Source organism: Canis lupus, chromosome 17 (assembly GCF_003254725.2).
Source record: "Canis lupus dingo isolate Sandy chromosome 17, ASM325472v2, whole genome shotgun sequence".
In the NCBI taxonomy this organism is placed as follows: domain Eukaryota; kingdom Metazoa; phylum Chordata; class Mammalia; order Carnivora; family Canidae; genus Canis; species Canis lupus.
In genome coordinates this window covers 40,403,802-40,427,272 of record NC_064259.1, presented here as the reverse complement: position 1 = coordinate 40,427,272, position 23,471 = coordinate 40,403,802, and the positions used below count along the sequence as shown (strand labels likewise).

The 23,471-nt window shown below is 36.1% G+C and overlaps 1 protein-coding gene and 1 long non-coding RNA gene across 2 annotated transcripts in view; one reads left to right on the top strand and one right to left on the bottom strand.

Annotated features, from left to right (window-relative positions):
* DNAH6 (dynein axonemal heavy chain 6) overlaps window positions 1-23,471 on the top strand; it is a 231,955-nt gene that overhangs the window by 34,415 nt on the left and 174,069 nt on the right. Inside the window, 10 exon segments of the mRNA XM_025453761.3 lie at window positions 4,069-4,203; window positions 4,294-4,414; window positions 6,967-7,025; window positions 7,027-7,085; window positions 8,495-8,663; window positions 10,886-11,002; window positions 12,480-12,680; window positions 15,252-15,372; window positions 18,672-18,823; window positions 19,667-19,819. Coding sequence (XP_025309546.3) covers window positions 4,069-4,203; window positions 4,294-4,414; window positions 6,967-7,025; window positions 7,027-7,085; window positions 8,495-8,663; window positions 10,886-11,002; window positions 12,480-12,680; window positions 15,252-15,372; window positions 18,672-18,823; window positions 19,667-19,819 — 1,287 coding nt within the window.
* On the bottom strand, window positions 1,847-21,906 carry LOC125752822 (uncharacterized). The gene is made up of 3 exons (XR_007403218.1): window positions 21,613-21,906; window positions 12,156-12,192; window positions 1,847-2,170 (listed from the first exon to the last, which is right to left on the bottom strand). It is a non-coding gene; the product is annotated as an uncharacterized LOC125752822 (long non-coding RNA).

Here is a 23,471-nt window from a genome sequence, read left to right as displayed (position 1 = left end):
ATAGACCAATTCAGAGAGTATTGCCATCTTAACAATACTAACTTCTGGTCTATGAACATACAATGCCTTCCCATTTATTCAGGTCTTCTTCAATTCTTTCAACAATGTTTTGTAGTTTTCAGAGGATATTTTACACTGCATTTGTTAAATTTATTGCTAAATATTTTATTCTTTTTGATTCTATCGTAAGTGTAATTGTTTTCTTAATTTCATTTTGTTTTTTCATCTCATATATATATAAATATATGTACATATATAAATAGTATAAATGTATAAATATGTGTGTATGATCTATATATAATACAATTAATTTTTGTATATGTAGCTTGTTTCCTGAAATCTTGCAGAATTTATTACTGATTCTAATAGTATGGGGCATGTGTGTGTGCATGCATGTACTCCTTAGAATACCTGATGAACAAGAATAAGTCATCTGCAAATAGATATGGTTTTGCAACTCCTTTCCAACTTGGATGATTTAATTTTGTTGCCTAAGTTCCCTGGCTAGAACTTTTCTGCTGAATAGAAGTTGCAAAAGCAGACATCCTTGTCTTATTCCTGATCTTAGAAGGAAAGCTTTCAGTTCACCATTAAGCATGATACAATAAGGAAGTTTCTTTCTATTCCTAGTTTGTTGAATGTTTTTATCATGAAGCAATTATGAATCTGTTAAATGCTTTTTCTGCATCTATTGAGATTATCATGCAGTGTTTGCCTTTTATTAGAATAATATGATTTGTTATAATGATTGATCTTTGGATATTAAACCAACTTTGTATCCCGTGGTCATGGTATATAATCCCTTTGTTGTTTGATTTGGTTTGCTAGCATTATGTTAAGGATATTTGCATGAATATTCATAAGGAAGACTGGTCTATAGTTTTGTGGGTTTTTTCCTTGTGATGTGTTTGTCTGGTTTTGGTGTCAGGGTACTAATGGTTTTAAAGAATGAGTTGGAAAATATTCCTTCTATTTTTTTAAGGAATCTATGAAGAATTGATATTAATTTTTCTTTAATGTTTTGTAAAATTCAAGTGTCTTCTAGTCTCCTACATTACCAAGTTTCACTTTTCTCTCGATTTATGTGTGTGCTTAATATTAATTTTTCAATATTATGTAATACTGCACGTTGCTTTAATCTGCTTGTTTCTAATAGTGTGTAATTTTGTTGCATGTGATACTTTTAGGCAATTTTTTGTTTAGTTTTTACATTCTCAACCACTGTCATTCATTTCTTTTAATTTGAATATTACTTTGTAATTAAAATCTTTCCATTTTTAATTCTTAGGCAGCCATTGCTTTGCAAACAGACTACTCTTAATTTCATAGATCTATATAACCATTCCTCTGCTTATGAAGGGAGGTACCTTTTACTGTAGCTCTTTCTATCCTGGGTCAGAAATATACGTGAAAACAGGAGCCCAGATCTTCTGGCTGGGCCATGACCTATACAGCTGCAATGGGCTCTCTAAGTGTCAAATTGTTCAAATCACCCAGATGCTCTGTTGACCAATGTTAGGGAATTAAAGGTGTGGTGGTGTGGTGAAGGCAAGATTAGTAATTCCAAAGGATTCCTACGTTCCAACCAAGGACAATGTGCCTCAACATGGCCCTGGTTTTTCTTAGATTTTTACATAAACACAACTCTTTTGCACTTATCTTCCAAAAGCTCTAGTCTCTAAGTTTCCCTTTAGGTGTTCTGACCCAGTGACCAACCCTCAGATTAATAACAGTGGTTTTCTACTTCTGAAGGTATTAATACTCATTTCGATGCAACTGGCAGAAACTCAGTTTCAATGAACTTCAACAACAACAACAACAACAAACAAAAGCTCATATAATAAGGAAGTTCAAGGGGTAGGAATACCTTTATGCATGGCTCACTTCAGAAGTTCAAATAATATCTTGTCATCTTTATTTTTTCTCTTTCTCTTCATCTTTCAGTTCTTTCTCTGTTTTATTCTCACTTGGGCTCTTAACATGAGCACCACCAAGTGCAGCTCTAGTTACAGCTAGCTCTTTGAGTGAGAAGAGAGTACCTCTTGCTGGAGATGCTGGAGAGTAGACTGATTGGCTCAGCTTGGCCACATCTTCAATCCTGAATCAATCCTTGCACAGCCAGGTGTTCTCTGATAAGCCAGGCCTGGGTATATGTGCCTATCCCTCATTCCTGTGATGGGGAAAGGGAGGGGTCAGCCTTATCAAAACCACATGGTAATGGGTTTCCCAAAAGAAAGCGGGAGCATATCACTAGAAGAATTGGAGGTAAATCTGAGGTAGGTCTGTCCAGAACAGACAAAAATTATAGCTTCTCAGTCTACATATTGAAATCCACCATCAAAGTGATAAATCTTCCTCCCCTTACAGTCCTGCTAACAACTTAAAATAATACCTAATCCTTAATCTTTCAATAGATACTGTTGATTTAGCAGCCTGAGAATGAACTACCTACCCGAAATTTTATCAAACAACAAGGGGATGGAGAACAAACCTGAAGTTTCTCATATCATAGCTGCTCTCACAACTGTCCTGTATGTGGACAGCCAGATGATATTTAAGTTAAGCCAAAGTGATTTTTTAGATTATGTTTTTTTCTTCCAAAAATTTCCACCATTAAACTCCTCTCACATCTTGGCAAAACATGTTGTCTTGGAAGCCAACAGCCTAGAACTCTTATGATAGTAGCATAGAGAAAGATAACATTAATATTATGTAACAATTTCACAAATAGTTCCACTCATTGTTCCAGCCCACAAATAAATAAGTTCCTTTAAAAAAGAATGTATTTATTTATTTATTTATTTGAGAGAGAACGAGTGGGAGAAGAGGCAGAGGGAGAGAATTTCAAGCAGTTCCCCAATGAGTGTGGAGCCTGGCACAGGACCTCATCCCAGGAACATGAGATCAAAACCTGAGCCGAAATCAAGAGTTGGATGCCACTGAGCCACTCAAGTGCCCCATAAATAGGTTCTTAATGGTGACTGATTTTCTTTTTCAGCAACTTGTCACCCATACAAATTTAAAGTTAAAAAATTTAACTGTACAACATTTTAAATTCAAAGTGGTCTTTGTCCTATGTCATAGCCTCTTAGATCAGTAGATGGGCCCCTCCATTACCACAGTGACTGGACATTGTAAAGTCCTTAAGATAACACAATGAATCTCTTAGTATCCATTCATCAAAAATAGTGAAATTTAAGATATTGCCCAGTTCTCCATTACTTGCCCTCAGAATATTGCTAAAAGACACATATTCAAAGTGAAAAGAAAGGAATTCAAACAAATTAGATCTTATAACTCAAAGAATACTTTTATGGATAAGGAAGATGTGGCATATATATATAGACACACACACATATATACATATGTATATGTATATATGTGTGTATATATATGTATAAAGAAGATGTGGCATGTGTGTGTATTTATATATAAAGAAGATGTCACATATATATATAGATATACACAATGGAATATCAGCATCAGAAAGAATAAATACTTACCATTTACCTCAACGTGGATGGAACTGCAGGGTATTATACTGAGAAAAATAAGTTAATCCAAGAAAGACCATTATCATATGGTTTCACTCATATGTGGAATATAAGAAACAGCAGAGAGGATCATAAGGGAAAGGAGGGAAAACCAAATGGGAAGTCATCAGAGAGGGAGACAAACCATGAGAGCCTTTTAACTATAGGAATCAAACTGAGGGTTGCTGGAGGGGAGGTGGGTGGGAAGATGGGGTAATTGGGTGATGGGCATTAAGGAGGGCAGGTAATGTGATAAGCACTGGGTGTTATATGCAACTGATGAATTATTGAAAACTATGTCTGAAACTAATGATGTACTGTATGTTGGCTAATTGAATTTTTTTAAAAGAATACTTTTAGAAAAAATTTCAGAAGTGTTCCTGTTTAATGTATGCACTTTGGAGTTGTAGCTACAGTGAACATATAGAGCTGCTTATTTCCCTTAATAGCCATTCTTCCTTTCCAAATATTTTTATTCTTTCAAAAGATAGGGATTTTTAAAGCTAAACAATGACAGATTTTTATTTTCCTGCAGCATCTGCGACCAGCTCTTCTTAAAATAAATGAATTATGCTATCACTTGAGTTTTATGGGACTTTGTCATATTGAAAAATGTCATACCTACACCCTGCAAGAATTTAAAGTTGCACAAGTCATACGGTTAGAAGAGGTAAGGAGTTTTGTCTATAGTTTTAAGATTTAGCTTTTCTATTGTTGCAACTTTACTATTACTAATACTTGTTCATCAATGTCTATCTAGGTGGTAGAACGCCTAGAAGAATTTCGAAATGAGGCAAAAGATGTGGTCAGGAAGGCTTGTCATGTTGCTCTTCGTGCCGCAGGATTCATTCCTGATGACTGTATACACAAACCTGTTGAGGGTATGCAGGGGAAAATACTGTGATAAGAAGTCATGGCTTTCTAAAAAAATAATTCTTTTTATTCTACTTGTCTTAGGTTTAAATTATGATCCTACTTTTTAGTTCTTCTGAATGTCTGCTGATACATTATAAATTCAGTACATATTATAGAGGAGGGGAAAACAGTAAATATTGCATCTTCCTTCCATTACCACTACTTCTTTTTTTTTGGGGGGGGGGGTTCCTTGACACTATTTTTATTTTATTTTATTTATTTATTTTGTAATAATAAATTTACTTTTTATTGGTGTTCAATTTGCCAACATACAGAATAACACCCAGTGCTCATCCCGTCAAGTGCCACCTAAGTGCCCACCACTCAGTCACCCCCACCCCTGCGCCCTCCTCCCCTTCAACCACCCCTAGTTCATTTCCCAGAGTTAGGAGTCTTCCATGTTCTGTCTCCCTTTCTGATATTTCCTACCCATTTCTTCTCCCTTCCCCTCTATTCCCTTTCACTATTATTTATATTCCCCAAATGAATGAGACCATATAATGTTTGTCCTTCTCTGATTGACTTAGTTCACTCAGCATAATAACCTCCAGTTCCATCCACGTCGAAGCAAATGGTGGGTATTTGTCATTTCTAATGGCTGAGTAATATTCCATTGTATATATAGACCACATCTTCTTTATCCATTCATCTTTCGATGGACACCGAGGCTCCTTCCACAGTTTGGCTATTGTGGACATTGCTGCTATAAACATCGGGGTGCAGGTGTCCCGGCGTTTCATTGCATCTGCATCTTTGGGGTAAATCCCCAGCAGTGCAATTGCTGGGTCATAGGGCAGATCTATTTTTAACTCTTTGAGGAACCTCCACACAGTTTTCCAGAGTGGCTGCACCATTTCACATTCCCACCAACAGTGCAAGAGGGTTCCCTTTTCTCTGCATCCTCTCCAACATTTGTGGTTTCCTGCCTTGTTAATTTTCACTGGTGTGAGGTGGTATCTCATTGTGGTTTTGATTTGTATTTCCCTGATGGCCAGTGATGCGGAGCATTTTCTCATGTGCTTGTTCGCCATGTCTTTGTCTTCTCTGTGAGGTTTCTGTTCATGCTTTTTGCCCATTTCATGATTGGATTGTTTGTTTCTTTGGTGTTGAGTTTAATAAGTTCTTTATAGATCTTGGAAACTAGCCCTTTATCTGATAAGTCATTTGCAAATATCTTCTCCCATTCTGTAGGTTGTCTTTTAGTTTTGTTGACTGTATCCTTTGCTGTGCAAAAGCTTCTTATCTTGATGAAGTCCCAATAGTTCATTTTTGCTTTTGTTTCTTTTGCCTTTGTGGATGTATCTTGTAAGAAGTTACTGTGGCCGAGTTCAAAAAGGGTGTTGCCTGTGTTCTCCTCTAGGATTTTGATGGAATCTTGTCTCACATTTAGATCTTTCATCCATTTTGAGTTTATGTTTGTGTATGGTGCAAGAGAGTGGTCTAGTTTCATTCTTCTGCATGCATTACCACTACTTCTATATAATATTTTAAGCTGATTACAGAACCTTTAATTCATAATCATTTTAAAGAGAAATCAGGGCCTCTTTGCTTAAAGGTATGTTCAACCTACCAGTACAGAGGAATGTTAATGAACCATCTACAGTCTTTTGTTCAGTTGAAATCCTTTGATGTGGAATTCTTTTCGATAACTGGGCTGTTTTCTAGAGTTTAAAATATCTCATTAACCAAGCACTTTGTTGTTTTTTAATTTTACTTATCTTTTTTTACATTTTAATGCCAATGTAATTAACCAACATTATTATACAATATAGGAATACAATATAGTGATCTAACAATTCTAAGCATTACTCAGTCCTCATCATGAGAAGTGTTCTCTTCATCCCCTTTACCTGTTTCCCCCATTCCTCCACTCATCTCTCCCTGTAACTCTGTTTGTTCTCTATAGTTAAGAATGTTTTTTAGTCTCTTTTTTCCCCTTTGTTCATTTATTTTGTTTCTTAAATTCCACATGTGAGTGAAATCATGATATTTGTCTTTCTTTGACTGATTTATTTCATTTAGCATTGTCAGGGAAATGTAAATCAAAACCACAATGAGATTATCACCTCATACCTTCCAGAATGACTAAAATAAAAAACTCAAGAAACAAGTGTAGGTGAAGATGTGGAGAAAAAGGAACCCTCATGCATTATTGTTGGGAATGCAAACTGGTATAGCCACTGTGCCAAACTGTGTCTGGAAGTTCCTCAAAAAATTAAAAATAGCACTACCCTATAATCCAGTAATTACACTACTGGGTATTTACCCAAAGAATGTGAAAACACCAATATGAAGGGATATATGCACCCCTATGTTTATTGCAGCATTGTTTACAATAACCAAGTTATGGAAGCAGCTCAAGCACCTATCGATAGATAAATCAATAAAGAAACTGTGGTATATGTCTACAATGGAATATTATTCAACCACAAAAAAGAGTTTACTTATCCTTTAATCCATATTGAAAGAAATGGAATTTTTATCGAAAAATTCTTGTCATATCTTCTATTTTCCTTAGATTATCATAAAATGCAAGACGGTGGAAGTCTCATCGATTTGCCTGCTTATGCAGACTCAGGACAAAATGACATACACTGAGCAAGCCAGCAAAAGGCATCATTGCATGAGGCTAACATGGTAAATGATTATTTTCTTTCTCAAGAAAAATTAGAGCATCCACCTTTCTTGAGTTTCATTAAAAATTAAAGCCTTCAAGGGCAGTTGGGTGGCTCAGTGGTTGAGCATCTGCCTTCAGCTCAGGGCATGATTCTGGGGTCCTGGGGTCGAGTTCCACATCAAGCTTCTCTCAGGGAGCCTGCTTCTCCATCTGCCTATGTCTCTGCCTCTCTCTGTCCCTCATGAATAAATAAATAAAATCTTTTACCAAAAAAAAGTAAAGCCTTCATCACAGGATTTACTAATAGTGTTGAGAGATTTTGGGGTGATATGATAACCTGACTACATGCCCAGAAACGCTCCCATCCCATTGCCACACAGCAGAGCAGCCACTGGGAGTGGCGAGCTGGTGGAGACTAGAAGACATGCCCAAGGCTGAGTGCTCCTCTTAGACCTTTAAGGCTTTATTTCCCTCTAGCCCAGCTTGGAGCATGGAGCAGGCTGTGATAAGGAGAAATCAGGTACATAGAGATTTGTGGGCCTCCTCCAGAGCACCTGGAGAGCCCATTACCTCTATTGGTCACTAAAGAACTACATGTGGCTGCATTGCCCCATAAAATTCCACTCTCTCCCTAAGGTGAGTTTTGCACCCGGGAGATGAGGGTGGAAAGCCTTCCTTCCAGGGCCTCACCTGGATCTTGACATTGTTTCAGAGTTTGGATTTCACACCATTCCAAAACCTCACCATTACAAATAACTTGCAAACAAAATCACCAAACATTATCTGAAAAGTTTTGTATGGCACTATAAAACACTGTTATTGTTAGCAGTGCCAACTCCCTTAGTCTAACTTTGACAGCTGTAAGTTCAGTAAATCTTAACTGCGTACTGGTTTATATATGAAATAATATAATAATGTCTGTGTCACAACAGAAGTCAATGAAGCAAGAGACCACCGTCCATAGTACAGGTAACAGAGGCCCCTTGACTGTCAGTTGAGTAGAAACATAAAATCTGCATCTCTGAGTTAGCAGTTGCTATCAAACATTTATTCAATAGTGAAGATTTCACACCCGTACTATTAGAATGTGAGTTACAGATGTTGTATATTTTCTGACTTCATTTTTAAAGCATCTTTAAAAAATCTTATGGCCCTTTTGGTTAGATGAGCTGGGTGCACTTCCCATACCACCCATATAGCTTGTTAAATTTCCTTTTAAATAGTTAGAACACCCAGCTAAATTGATGCTATATATTTGTGCTTGAAAATGAAGAATGTCCAAGAATAACTCCTATGTACAATAAATCTGTTAATATAAGTAAAAATTCAAAGACAAATTATGATATTTAAAAATTTGAATATTTGGTTTAGTGTAACTTTCATAGTAGTGAATATAGAAAACTGAAGCTGTATTTTTTTTCTTTTCAAGCTTTATCCGTCTAAATGACTATCTAATTGGGAACACAATGCACGTCCTAACAGTAAATTCTGCTAACTCTCTTTTGAATTATCTTACTGACAAGCTAAAACGAACACCTTCGGCAGATGTCATTCAGAAATGGATTACTGAAGAGAAGCCTGAAGTCCCTGAGAAAAAGGTATATTCAAACAAAATTAAGAAAATTCATAGGTCAGCATTTATTGGTGAGTGCTTACTATGTCCTATGAATTATGTTATTTTCTGTGTACTTGAAAAGTAGCAGAAATGCTTAGAAGATTTCACAGGATAATCAGATCTTACAATATACAATTGAAATGGCAGAATGAAAATCACCATATCAACAAGTATCTCATAATAGATGAAAGCATCCACTTTTCTAGATGTTGGTGCTGTCTTTAGGAATTGGCTAAAGGCTATTCATGTGTACATAGGACAAATGTTTCTTAAGTGCCTACTACATACCAATCCGTGTTGGGTGTGGAGTATATAGTGATGAAAAGCATAGACAGGATTCTTGGGCCCAAGAAGCTTATGGTTTGGGGGTTGTCATGGGCATGAACTGGCAGAGAGAATCAGGAAAGGTGATATAAATGAAAGATAACCAATGGTTTAGAGGTGAGAAGAAGCAAATCATGGAAGCAAAACCTTTGTGCTGTGAGTGGATAACCTCTTGGGAGGATGTTGATCTTAGGACAGCGTAATTTGAGACATTCAAGATGAAGTACTACAACTCTTTGCATTCTAGCATAGCTAAGAGAGAAATCATATCATCCATATCCACATTTCCCAATAAGCTTTGCCCTACTTCCATCCCAGATAATAGCTTCATGCCAGATACCTAAAAACACAGCTAAACATGTGTACCTGGTTTCCTCAAGCTTCATACCTGTACTTGTCAACTGCCTCCCCAGGAAATCCAGCTATGACGTTTCAAGACTACATGCTCTTTGCTATAGTTTCTCTTTTCTCCAAAAGTTCAATTTTAGTTGCATACTCCTTTTTATTACTTTCTTCCCTCAGTCTCAATTGATCCCTTTTCTAAATTCTATTACATTTTGAAAGTCACATTTATTTTCTAATTATAAAAGTAATATATGCCAAGTGAAGAAAATTGGAAGAACATAGAAATATACAAAGAAAAAGATCTCTGCTATCCAAAGATAACCGGTTTCCAAGGGGAAGAAAGGTATCATATTTATTTCTTTAACACATGCATTTCCTACTTAGCAATGTATTATAAAAAATCTGCCAAGACAATATGTATTTTTCCATATAATATTCTCACAAAGAAATATAACTACTGTACATCTTCTAAATAATTTTCTATTGTTGATGACTTTCTCATACTCCAAATAAATAGACATCTTTGCTTCTTATTACTCCAAATAAGCAAAGAACATCCTTGTCCATGAATTTTTCACACATCTCTGATTTCTCCCCCTTAGAAGAAATTCCTAGATGTGGAATTTTGGGGTCAGAAATATGCTTTTGATTCTGATGCATTAACTTTCCAGAAAATTTAGCGTTTATTTACACTCTTCCTAAAAATGTTTGAGAATGAACACATGCACACTAGATATTATCATTCACTTTCATTGAGGTCAGTCTGATGGTTGTAAAGTAGTGCATCACTGCTTTTAATTGTTACATTCCTTTAATTGGCGCTCCAGTGAAAAGAGCATAGGTCTGGTGATCAGAAAGACCTGGGTTTGAGTACTGGTCTGTCACCTAATAACCAGTGTGTCCTGGATGAAATGTCTTACCTTTTCCAGATGTTCTTTTTCTCATGCCATAATAATGATACCTGCTTCATATGGTTGGTGTGGGTATGTGAATACTTAGCACTACCTGGCACACAGTAAATATTCAATAAATGTTGTTACTGAGCAAAATATCTCAAAAATGAGAACAAGGAAAAGATTGATCACTTGTATATTCCTTTTAAGATATGTCAAATTATGCCCTTTGCCCATTTTTCTATGTAAGTACATTTCTATTTTAGTATATATCTATTTATGTATTAATTATTGTATTATTAGTATACATTTCTGTTGAATATATCAAGTATTTTCTATTTAAATATTACCAATCTTCTGTGCTCTATATACACCATTGATATATTTTTCCAGCTTGTTGTTTGCCTTTCCATTTTGTTAATGGTTTTTTTTATAAGGGGAGAAGTTTTACACTACTGTGTAATCCTTCAATGTTTGTCTTCATTTTTTAATTTCTATGGTAATATTCATTGAAAGATAAGCCAACATTATGAAATCAATTAATTGTATAAGCTTCAGTTTACATGCCTCTTGTATCCAGACATCTTTTGTCTTATACCTTGAAGCTTACATCTTTATAACACCAAAAATGTGCTCATTTCAGGGGGCCACTGCAGGGGAAAAACAGGAAGAAGATGAGTCTCTCATCCCCATGTTTCTCACAGAACTGATTTTGACAGTCCAATCATTACTCTTCGAGCCTTCTTTGGAAGACTTTCTGGTGTGTGTTTCTCCATATAGCATCCACCTATAAGTACCTTTTTGGGAAATGAAGCAACTGTTTTACTCTCAAGTGATTGGCAGGATTGCTGTTGTCACTCCTCCAAAATGATCAGAAGGAAAAGAGAAAGTACTGTTCTATGCACAGCATTATGTCTACATAAAAACTATCTAAAAGTTTAGCACATTTTCTTTAACTTGAGACAGACTAGGAGCTTGGTAAGGTACACCATTAAGAGAATATATACTATACAAAATTTAGAATTGACTATAGTAAGTATAGTTTTTGAAATCTTTTTGGTATGCCGCATCCATGAAAATATTTTAATTATCTATTGCTATGTAACAAATTACCACAAATATGGCAGCTTAAAACCACAACCATGTGTTATCTCACAGTTTCTGTAGGTCAGAAGTCTGGGCACTGCTTAGTTCATCTTCTGCTTCAAAGTTTCTCCAGGCTGCCATTCAGGTATTGGCTATGATGAGGTCTCTTTAGAGGCTTGACTAGAAAAGGATCTGCTTCTAAGTTTCCTCAAGTTGTTGTATAGGTAGAGGTATAGGACTGAAGTTCCTGTTTTCTTGAGAGATGTCATCAGGGGACCACCCTTAGATACTAGAAACCACCTATTGTTCTTTACCGTGTGGCCAACTCTCTAAGTAGTTTACATATGGATATTTGCTTCTTTAAGACCAGTTGGAAAATCTCCTTTGGGAAGGGCCCAATCCCTCTTTTAAGGGTTTTCACTTGATTCAGTCAGGTATACCTAGGATATACCTTTTTTTATTAACTCAGAGTCAGTTGATTTGGGACCTTAATTATATCTGCAAAATTCCTTTAACTTTCTGTATAATGTAACCTAATCACAGGAGTGGCATCCCATCATATTCAGAGGCCCTCCTTCCCTCCATAGTCAAGAAGAAGGGATTATACAGGGCTTGTACACCAGACGGAGGGAATCTTGGGGGCCATTGTAGAATTCTGCCCTCTTCATTTGTGTACATGTATAGATTAATTACCAGTCAGATTAATAACCAGTCAGAGTCTATATTTCTTGGTATACATGGCACAAAAGCACTAGTAATCAGAATCTCTAGATACTAATCTTGTCTTTACAGTTAATGGGCTATATGACCTTGGGGAAACCACTTACCACTCTAGAGTTCAATTTATACATCTGTAAGGTGCATCTGTAAAATGAGAAAGCAGATGAGTTTTAAGGTTGCTTCTAATTCCAGTAGTCTATGATTCTGTAATTTATTCAGATAGGTTGTTTTAAGATATTTATAAGGAGACAAGTGAACTGCTGAGTTCTCCATGGTTGAGGCCTCACTCAGAAGCTCCCATACAGAGGCACTGGGCTCTTAGGTCCCTTATTGGGGACCTAATATTTATTTTAGCATTTCAAAAAATTCAAAATTATTCATAAATATAACCATAACATATTTATATTTATGTTTGTTTTTCTGTTTAACAGGATGGTATTTCAGGTGCAATTAATCATTTTCAAAACACTGTGCTATCAGTTCCTAATCTTGTACCTGATACATATTTTGATGCTTTTACCAGACCTTACATTAACAACAAACTCGAAGAAAAAACTTGTGGATCTGGTCCAAGCCTATCAGCAGTATTTGATGATGATAAGAATTTTCACACAATTACCCTTCAAATAAAGGTACATTCATTTTTGTACAACTATTTTATAATCTCAGTTTTTAAGAAATTGAGTAATAAACTTTCTTCCTTTCTTATATTTAAACTGAATGCTACTTAATTTCTAAATGATAAAGTGATATCTTTTTTTAAAGTCCTAGTAGATCAGAGCACTGACTACAGGAAAGGATTTAGAAGTACAGGTTATCTGAGACTTGCATCACTCTCTCACTCCCCAGGGAAGAAGATAAGGTTAAGAAGAAAGAAGAAGCATTATTTAAACGTGGGATAGTGTAGGAGAAATGAAACAACTGGTGAAAACTAAGGTCCTGTAAGACAAAAGAAAACCAAAAAACCCAAAGTACACCCAACTTTTTCCCCACTGCCAAAAATTTAAATAAAATAATCTGCACATTGCTACACTGATGGAATGGAATACCCTTGAATTATAAATCACTTCAAATCCACAAGCTGAAGAAATGAAGATATATTAAATTCATGGAAAACTACTATAAGGAGAAAACAGAAAGTGAAGATTAAAAGACCTGATGAATACTCTTTCCTTTCTCTCCCAAACAACCTTCAAACAGAAGCTATACTACCAACTAAAGTAAATATCCTCAAACAAGCATTTGAATATATATAAAATTACATTGAATCAACAATTGAAAATTAAAGATAGAAATGGGAAATAAAAAGACAAAATCATCTCAGAAATGAAGATGAAATTGCATGGTGACCAAGGGAGAATAAACTCAAGTAAAAATTTAATACTTACCAGGAACGCCTGGGTGGCTCAGCAGTTGAGCATCTGCCTTTGGCTCAGGGTGTGATCCTGGGATCCTGGGATTAAGTCCTGCATTGGGATCCCTGTAAGGAGCCTCCTTTCCCTCTGCTTATGTCTCTGTTTCTCTCTGTGTGTCTCTCATGAATAAAATAAATAAAATCTTCCAAAAAATTTAATAATTATCATAGGAGAATGATAGGAAAAATGAGAATAGAAAAAAGACAGAAAAACAACCAAGAGAATGAAAATAAGCTAGAAATACAAGTAGAAGGGTCAGAGAGAAAATAATTGGAATAGGAGACAAGCAAAGAAGAAATAATATATATTTAATTGGAGTCTATGAAGGGGAAAAACAAAACAGGGTGGAAGAAGCATAAGTATAGTCCAAGAAAAAAAAAACTGAATGTATATATTGAAAGGACCTACAGAGTACCTTGGGAAATTGACCCAGGACAATCAAGTCTGACTACATCCTCTTAAAACTATTAGCTTTTGGTTTGGTTTGGTTTTAAAGATTTTATTTAAAAAAAAAAGATTTTATTTATTCATAACACATACACACACACACACACACACACACACACACAGAGGCAGAAACATAGGCAGGGAGAAGCAGGCTCCTCGCAGGAAGCCCAATGCGGGACTCGATTCCAGGACTCCAGGATCATGCCCTTAGCCAAAGGCAGACACTCAACCGCTGAGTCTCCCAGGCGTCCCAAAACTATTAGCTTTTAAAGCTAAAGAAAAATTCTTCCAGGTCTCAAAGCACAAAGATCAAATACATTACAAAGTAAGAGAATTAGACCAGCATGAGGCCTCTCTAAAACAATATATAAAGCAAGACAGTAATGAAATAGCATTTCTTAATGAAACTGAAGGGAAGAAAGGGTGAATCAAGAATTTTTATCTATTCAGGATAGTCTTTCAAGTATCAAGGCCATAGAAGGATCTCCCAGGGACAAATTGACCATTGAAGTAAATGCTGATTATAAAAGTATCATAAACTCTTGAATAAAATGAAAGCATATTTGTCCATATTGTGAATGAAGGAATGACTTGAATGAGAAGGGAAAGCTTTCCCTTACAACAGAATGTCAACTAATAAATGTAGAAGGAAAATGTAAAGAAAAATCACCACGTTGGCTATCCTAGAAACAGTTAAGAATCTCCAGTGCATCTTAAAATGAGAATTTAAAAGTTATAATGAAAAACAGGACTTTTGTCTCAAAGCATGTCTACATAAGATATTTATTGATTTCAAAAGGAAAAATAATAAGTTTGCAGTGATGAAGCCTGATAGACACCAAATTAACCAACATGTTAACATCACTGGTAATGAGACAAATTGATGTTATGTGCCTCCTGCCATGGTGCACTGAGAACATGCATCATTTCTGTGGTTTTACTATAAAAAATATATAACTAAATCTAAGCACTAGAGGGTGTAAAACACATATGGACACACACACACAAATGAGATACTTCAAAAATATAAAAGTCATGAAGGACAAAGATTGAGAAATTGTTTAAGATTTTTAAAAATATAAATATGCTTCCTTTTAACCATAAGGAACAGTTCTTCAAGAGTCAGATTTGAAGATGTGGGTTTTTTTTTTTAATTTCATAAGAGAATCCATTAACTGCTCTTTGACATCAAGGATGGTATCTTCCCTCACTGATGTATCCTTTCGTTAAAGCATAGTGTTGGACACAGAAAAGGCATTATGTTTGTTGTTTAATTATATTGAATTGAATTCTGCTCAGAAAAAATATAGCTTTATTTGTCTGTTTATTTATAATATTTAGGAAACCATACAGGCAGCATTTGAATCTGCCCAATTATATGTAGCTACATTTGAAAGGTTCCAGATATTCTTCAAGGAAAATGAAAGTCTTGATTTACAAGCTCTTAAACTTGAAGAACCTGGTAAGTTTTCCATTTGTCATTACTAATTATTTTGGAAACAAATATTGAGGTTTATAGTATTCTAGGTTTCTGTTTTTTGGTATGTAGTGAAAGAAATGGTGACCCAAAAGAGTTGGCCTGGTGAAAGGCAAAAGTTTATTCATTTCTGGGTTGTATTCTGTAGAACTACTCTCTACATCCTTATAGTTGCTGTGGTTTTGATCTTCTTAAATTTCCTAAAGTTAGTTTTGTGGCCTATCATATGATTTATCCTGGAGAATGTCACATGCATACTTGAGAAGAATGTATATTCTGCTATTGAATGGAATTTCTATATATGTCTGTTAAGTCTATTTATTCTAAAGTGTTATTCAATTCCATTTTATCTTGTTGATTTTCTGTCTGGATTATCTATCTACTGCTGATAGTGGGGTATTAAAGTCCTCTATTATTATTGTATTCCTGTCTATTTCTCTCTTAAGATCTGTTAGTATTTGTTTAATACATTTCAGTGCTCAGATATTGGGAGCATATGTACTTAATGATTGTTATATCTTCTTGATCTATTGACCCCTTTATCATTACATAATGGTCTTTGTTTCTCACTATGATTTATGGCTTGAAGTCTATTTTGCCTGTTATAAGAATGGGTACATCCACTTTCTTTTGGTTACTACTTGCTTGTATCATTTTCCATCTCTTCAGTTTGAGTTTATGTTTCTGGAGCTGAGATGAGTCTTATGAAGGCAGCATATAGTTGGGTCTTGTGTTTTAACCCAGCCAGCCACTCTGTAGCTTTTGATGGGTGAATTCAATCCATTTACATTTAGGATGATCACTGATATATGAAGACTTACTACTGCCACTTTTTTGTTGTTGCTTTCTTGTTGTTTTATATCTCTCTTTTCTCTCTCTTCCTCTCTCTCTCTCTCTCTCTCTCTCTCTCTCTCTCTTACTTTGTATTTCTATTTACCTATTTAGGTTAGTGGTTTTCTATGATGATTTGGTCAGTTTCTCCTTGTGCGTGTGTCTTTGCTCTAGATTTTTGTTTCATGGTTATTGTAAGGTTTTATAAAATGTCTAATAGATAAAATAGTCCTTTTTCTGCTGATAGTAGTTTATCTTCATTTGCCTATATAGATTCTTTTATTTTCCTCCATTTGTGTAGCCACAAATGATCCCTTTTTATGCTCTGAGTTTGTTACCAAATTATAGTAGCTATAGTTATTTTTAATGCTTTTTTCCTTTAATCCTTATGTTATAATTGTTAGCACCCTTTTCTAAAATAGAGTTACAATTTTGTGATTCTATTTATCACCTTACTCAAAGTTTTGTATATTTTTATCTTTTCATTTCAGGTAGAAAAGCTCCTCTCAACATTTGTTATAAGGGAGGTCTAATGGTGATGAACTCCCTTAACTTTTGTTTGTCTGGGAGTCTTTATTTCTCCTTTATATCTGAGGGATGACTTTGCTAGATAGGGTACTCTTGGCTAGCAATTTTTATCTTTCAATACTTTGAACACATCATTCTGTTCTCTCCCAGCCTATAGAGATTCTGCTGAGAAATCTGTACAGTCTAATGGATGTTCCTTTGTAGGTTACTTTCTTTGGCTGCTTTTAAGATTCTTTCTTTATCATTGACTTTTGACAGCTTCATATTAATGTGTCTCAGAGAGATCTGTTTGTATTGAGATAGTAAGATGATATATGGACTTGTATGTCTAGCTCTTTCCCAGGTTTGAGAAGTTCACAGATATTATTTCTTTAAATAATCTTTCTACCTCCTTCTTCTCTTCTTCTGGTGTACCCATTATTCATGTGTTGACTCTCCAAATGGAGTCTAATAGTACTTCCTTCACTTTTTAAAAATCTTAGGATTTTAGGAGGTGTTATCTCTCCTTTTCCATATGAATCATTTCTAGATCTACTCTATTTCTAGTGCTTGGTCCACTATTCTGAAGGATAGTTACATGATACCATGAAAAAAGACTCTGTTCAAATAAGCTTAGAAAATACTAGACCAAAAAAACATTATACAGGTTTCCTTACAGAGGACTTCTCAGATGATTTGATATCCTCATTTTGTCAGTTCTTAAAAATACATAGATCTAAACTTTCTGAAGTAAGTAAGATAGATAATTGTTGACCCTTTTTGTATTATGAGGAAACTGAAGCTCAGAAAGATTAAGTGACTTACCGAAAGTCAAAAATGGGTTAAATACTTGAGCTTAGGTTTTCTAACACTTTGTTCTTTTATACTATGTCAAGCTTCCCCTTATATTCAGGAAAGGAGATGACATAAAGACAAGCATCAACAGTCTTTTCTTTTTGGGATGGTGGAGGAGGGCTATAGGGAGAGAACAGGGAGCAGTAAGGAAATCAATCTGTGGAGGAAGTACTTGAAATAAAGTTAGCTAAATTTGTTTTTTAAAGATTTACTTATTTACTTTAGAGGGAAGGAGAGCAAAGGGTGAGAGAGAGAGAGAATCTCAAGTAGACCCCATGCTAAGCACAGAACCAAATGTGGGGCTTGATCTCATGACCCTGAGATCATGACCTGAGCTGAAATCAAGATTCAGATGCTTAACCAACTGAGCTGCCCAGGTGCCCCAAAGTTAGCTGAATTTTTACAGGCCCAGAGGGTATAGGATTTTAAAAAGCAAGCAGAGTAGTTTAGTATTGTATGTGTATTAGAGCTGTTTTTGACCAACAGTATGATACAAATGTATTCAAAGGTAATCAAGCTTCTACTGGTTCCAGGTAGGTTGGAAAAGGGAGAAAATTAAAATAGAAGATTATCAAAATGCAATGGCTGCATATGGCACATGCAGGTCGACAAAGGCCTCAGCTATGATGTGGGAGCAGGGCTGGCAGAGAGGTGTTGGAAAGATGAATGGAGATGACTTCAGCTATGCTTTATCTCCTGTGTTTTAAACTTTTGTTATTAATATCTTCAAAATGTGTTATATGGAGGTGTCGTGCGAAGAACCCTTCCATTAAGCTGAACTTCAACCTCGTTCTAAAATTCAGTCCATTCCAGACTAGATCCTCTAATACAATTACAAATTATTTTCATCTGCCTTCTCTTAGTAGGAGCCAGAAAACATGTTTACATTATTGAATATTATTTTCTTTAATACAAGAATAAAATACAAAGCACTATGAATTAACATTTTGAAGTTATTCAAGGTATTCTGCATTAGGAAAATAGCATTATAAATACATCTGTAAATTTATTAATACAATGATTTTTAATATATTTCAACATGATCCTTTAAAATTTAATATATTTTCTGTTCAATATGATTATTTTTGTAGATGTCGAGTTTTTTAGAGAACAACTGGAAAAATATCACAGACAGCACAAAGATGCAGTAGCTCTGAGACCTACCAGAAATGTAGGATTGCTGCTCATTGATACAAAGCTACTAAAGGAAAAATTGATTCCATCACCTTTGCGATGCTTGGAGGTAACTATGAACTAGGAAAAAAATCTTAATTATAGTCTCTATAATTATTTTATAATTTTTGTACTGCAGATACGTTCTTTATTTTGTAGTAGTGCAAATATTTAAAATTAACATAACCTACTGGGTAGCCTTAATTTCTAAGAAAAGTCCCATATTCTTTCTGTCCCAAACATAATCAGCCTTCAGTTGTGGGAAGGGTGGGGACTTGCAGGCTTCAGACTAGTCTCTTATTCCTATTCCATTTTGCTTTGTTGGAACATTTCAAGGCTTCCTGCAAAAGAGACACCACTATAGCAACACAGTGTTCTAGTGGGAATACTAGTTGATTTAGGACACTGAGATCAAGTTTAGGACATTATTTCCTGCTCTGAAACTGTCTCTAAAGATCTGATTACATTTTGGTGAGTGGTAGAGCTCAGGAAATTTGTCTTGATCCTGCAATAACACTTTCATGTCTTCCTTTGGACCCAGAGTATACCTATAATATTCTAATACCCCCAGTGAAGCAATGGTATAAAGCAGGGATTGGCAAACTACAGCCCTACAAAGTGAGTCTGCCACCTGTTTTGTACTTACAACCATGACAATTTGCTTTTGTATTACCTATGGTTGCTTTCTCATTCCAAGGGCAGAGTTGAGTAGTTGTGACAGAGACCATGTCCTGCAAATCAAAAATATTTACTGTCTGGTCCTTACAGAAAACCTCTGCTGACCTCTAATGTAGATGACAGAAGACAGAGCCAATATTGCTGATTTAGCAATCAACTAGAATTTATTTGAAATATTTAATAAAACTGAAAATATTTAAATAGTTATTATTCACATTTTCTTTTTCTTTCCTAGGTGCTAAATTATATGCTTCCCCGTCAAAGCAAGAAAAAAGTGGATGCCATTATCTCTGAGGCACAAGATGCAGAGTATAAACTTGAATTTGTTCCAACTACCACCATAGAATATGTTAACAGCTTAGTATTTCTTGATGAAATTCAGGAAAGGGTGAGTTGATTTTCATATAATTCAGTATTCCTGATTTTGTGGTAGATATGGAAGACAAATAAAGAGAAATTGAGGGACTGAAGGTCAATAAACAGTTGTTAAAATATTAGAAACACTTTCAGACAGTGTAAGTGAATGTCCTGTATCACAGCAATAACAGGAGCTAACATTGATGAAACTCTTACTACTAGTCAGGAATTGTACTAAAATTTTTATACATGTTACATTTTTTTTAATATATGTTACATTTTTAATCCTCACAAAAACTTAAGCATAGATAGTTTTTATTCTCATTTTGCAGATGAGGAAACAGGGACTGTAAAAGATTATGTTGCCCAAGATCATAAAACTTGTGGTAGATCATAAAACTTGTAGAATTTATTTTTTTTAATTTTTATTTATTTATGATAGTCACACAGAGAGAGAGAGAGAGAGAGGCAGAGACACAGGCAGAGGGAGAAGCAGGCTCCATGCACCGGGAGCCCGACGTGGGATTCGATCCTGGGTCTCCAGGATCGCGCCCTGGGCCAAAGGCAGGCGCTAAACCGCTGCGCCACCCAGGGATCCCAAACTTGTAGAATTTAAATTCCTGTCTCTAACTGCAAAACCAATGCTCTCAATCACAATTTATTGCAGTTCTTTTTTTTTCTTTTAAAGATTTATTATTTATTTATTTATTTATTTATTTATTTATTTATTTATTTATGATAGACAGAGAGAGAGAGAGAGAGAGAGAGGCAGAGACACAGGAGGAGGGAGAAGCAGGCTTCATGCCAGGAGCCCGATGCAGGACTTGATCCCGGGACTCCAGGATCACACCCTGGGCCAAAGGCAGGACGCCAAACCGCTGAGCCACCTAGGATCCCCTTTATTGCGGTTCTTATTTGTGATCAGTGATCATGGAATTGTAATGGAAGTCTTGACCCTTAACCCATATCTGCATAATAGATAGGATCTTCACTATTAGGAAAAGAAACCCATATCAACTAGCTTAAATGTAGTGGAGGCAGTTGGGAGAGAACAGTAGACATAGAGACTCAAGTGACACGGGTGATAGGGTCAATACTCATGCTCTCTCTCTCTCTCTCTCTCTCTGATACACACACACACACACACACACACACACACACACATACTCTTTTGTCTCCCTTATTTCCTTCTCTTAGAAACTTCGTTTCCTCCCCTCAGTGTCTTCCCTGTGGCAGGCAACCTAGCATTTAATTTCAATTGTCAATTTTTCATAAGCTTCATTCATACTAATTGGCATTTGAAATAGAGGTAAGTAATTCTCCTAAACAACTGGAAACTGAAGATATATCACAAATAAAAAATACAAACTGAGTAAAATAAGTCATTAACCACTGGGTAGTCTGTTCTATAGTATTAACAGAATTAACAGTAAAGGCTATTTCATGTGCCTATAAAAGCAACCATTTTTGACATTTATTTTTTTATTGAAGTAGAGTTAACACACAATGTTACGTTAGTTTCTGATGTATAACCTAGTGATTCACTAACTTAAATGTAACAATCTGGTTTCTCATTTCAAGAAATGGCACCTTCACTAAAGGGCTGATGATTGTGGTTTTCCCTCAGGTTTCTGTATACATTATCCCAGGAGTCTAGAGATGCCAAGTGTCTATTATTATGTGTACTCATTAAGGCACTTTGGACAAATAACTAAAGCTCACTTGAGCTAGCTTAGGCCAAACAGTTACTTTATTTAAGGATTCGGTAGTATTTCAAGGAACCCCACCCCTTCATCCAAAAGGTAAGTAGGCTTAGGAACTTACCAGAGCCAGGAATGACAAGGCTGTGGGAAACCCAGGTAGTTTTTTCTCTCCATCATCCTTTCTGCATCTCCCTGAAGATCTACTCTACTCCTCCCTCTAAAGACAGTCTGCTTCTGCTGCTTCATTCCACAGCAGCAAATATGACCAGCAGCTGCTCTCAAGTTACATGCTGCAAGCTAGCCAACCACCAAGAGAGAGATGCTGTCTCTCCCAATTATTAATTCTAAATGTCTCATGAATGCATTCAGCCTCTCTACCCCATGCTATTATATAAACTGTGACAGGAAGGTAGGATCACGTTGCAGAGAGTAGATTGCTCTTACCCTATAGTTGCAGAACAGGAGAGTTGATTGCTTTGCAGAAGACCCAGAGTGTATCCCATCTCCATGAGGTTGTCTGTGCATTTCTGAGTGTTGTGCTGGGGAAGTAGTTTCCCTTAGGGAGATGTTCTCCACACATGAACAGCTTTTCTTTGGAACCTCATCTGTTCATTCAGAAAATGTAGTGAACCCCCACTTGCAGGATGCAAGGGTTACAATAATGAGTAAACCTGCCTGCAAGGAGCTCAGAGTCCATAATGAAAGCAGACAACTATTATCTAATATATATATAGGTATAAGATACTGTGGTAGGACTGCAGGATGGGGGGAGGTTGTGGTCATTCTTGGCTATGAATTACAGAAAGCTCTGTGGAAGATGGGGTATTCAAGCTGTGTCCTAAAATATATCTATTCAGGTAGGATTCAAGGAGAGGGGAATCTGTGTGCAAATGCCTGAGGCAGAATGACAAGAGTAGGGTATGGCAGTTGGCATGCTGTGGAGAAAGGGTGTTTGGCAGAGAGAGCTAATGAACTGTGGCTAAAGCAGTATTTTCAAGGATGGGAGATAAGGAATGAATTCTAGTAAGTTAAGTTAGTAGAACTGAAAGGACTAAGCGGGCAACTGAATTTGGGAACAAGACAAGTCTAAGATTACTCTTGGATCTCTTTCTATAGTGAGCAGGGTGACAGTGGTATCATTAACCAGTAGAAGTGGGCCAGGCCATGTAATCATTGTCCAACCAAGCCAATTTTGAGAGTGACAGAGGCACTATTAATCACTGTGTCAGGATAATAAATGTAAACCAAGATTCCCTCAGAGAAACATGGACCTAGGCTCACTCCAAGTACAGGAAACAGGAAAATGAACAGATCTTCATGTACAGATACTTAGTTCTATTTATTACTTGTTGAAGATGTTAAGATGTTCACCTTTGGGTTGAAAGGAACAAAACTCACATAGTTAGCTTAGAAAGATGAGATTTATTCTAGTGTTGCAGGGTTATCTTCTGGAATTCAAAGGCATGCATAGAGTCTAGACTTTAAAGAGGACAGAATCTAGGGATTAGAGCATCGTAGTTTTAAAAAAAGGAGGGGAAGCTATTTTTCCATCTCTCATCTCTGCTCCTCTCTAGAACACTGGTTCTGAAAGGGTGGGCCTGGACTGGCAACAACCGTATCACCAGGGGACTCCAGAAATGTATATTCTTGGGCTCCACCCCAGATCTTCTGAATCAGAAACTCCAGGGAGGGGCTCAAGGGGCTCAACAATCTGTGTTTTCACAAGTTTTCCGAGGTGATTGTAGTTTCAAAGCTAAAGATTGAGAATCATTTCTCTAAAAGCTTCTCTGCAGTTCTCTTCTCATGTCAAGGATGTGCTTTGTTTCCACATGGAAGGAAATGGCCTCTGCCAATACCTAAGCCTAACTCTTCCCATATTCAGAGAGAAAGCAGACTGAGCCAGATTCCTCAGGTCCCAATTTTGCGCTGTTGGTTCAGCTTGTGACCAGGGGTTTGGGTCAAGTTGTGTGAACATGGCTG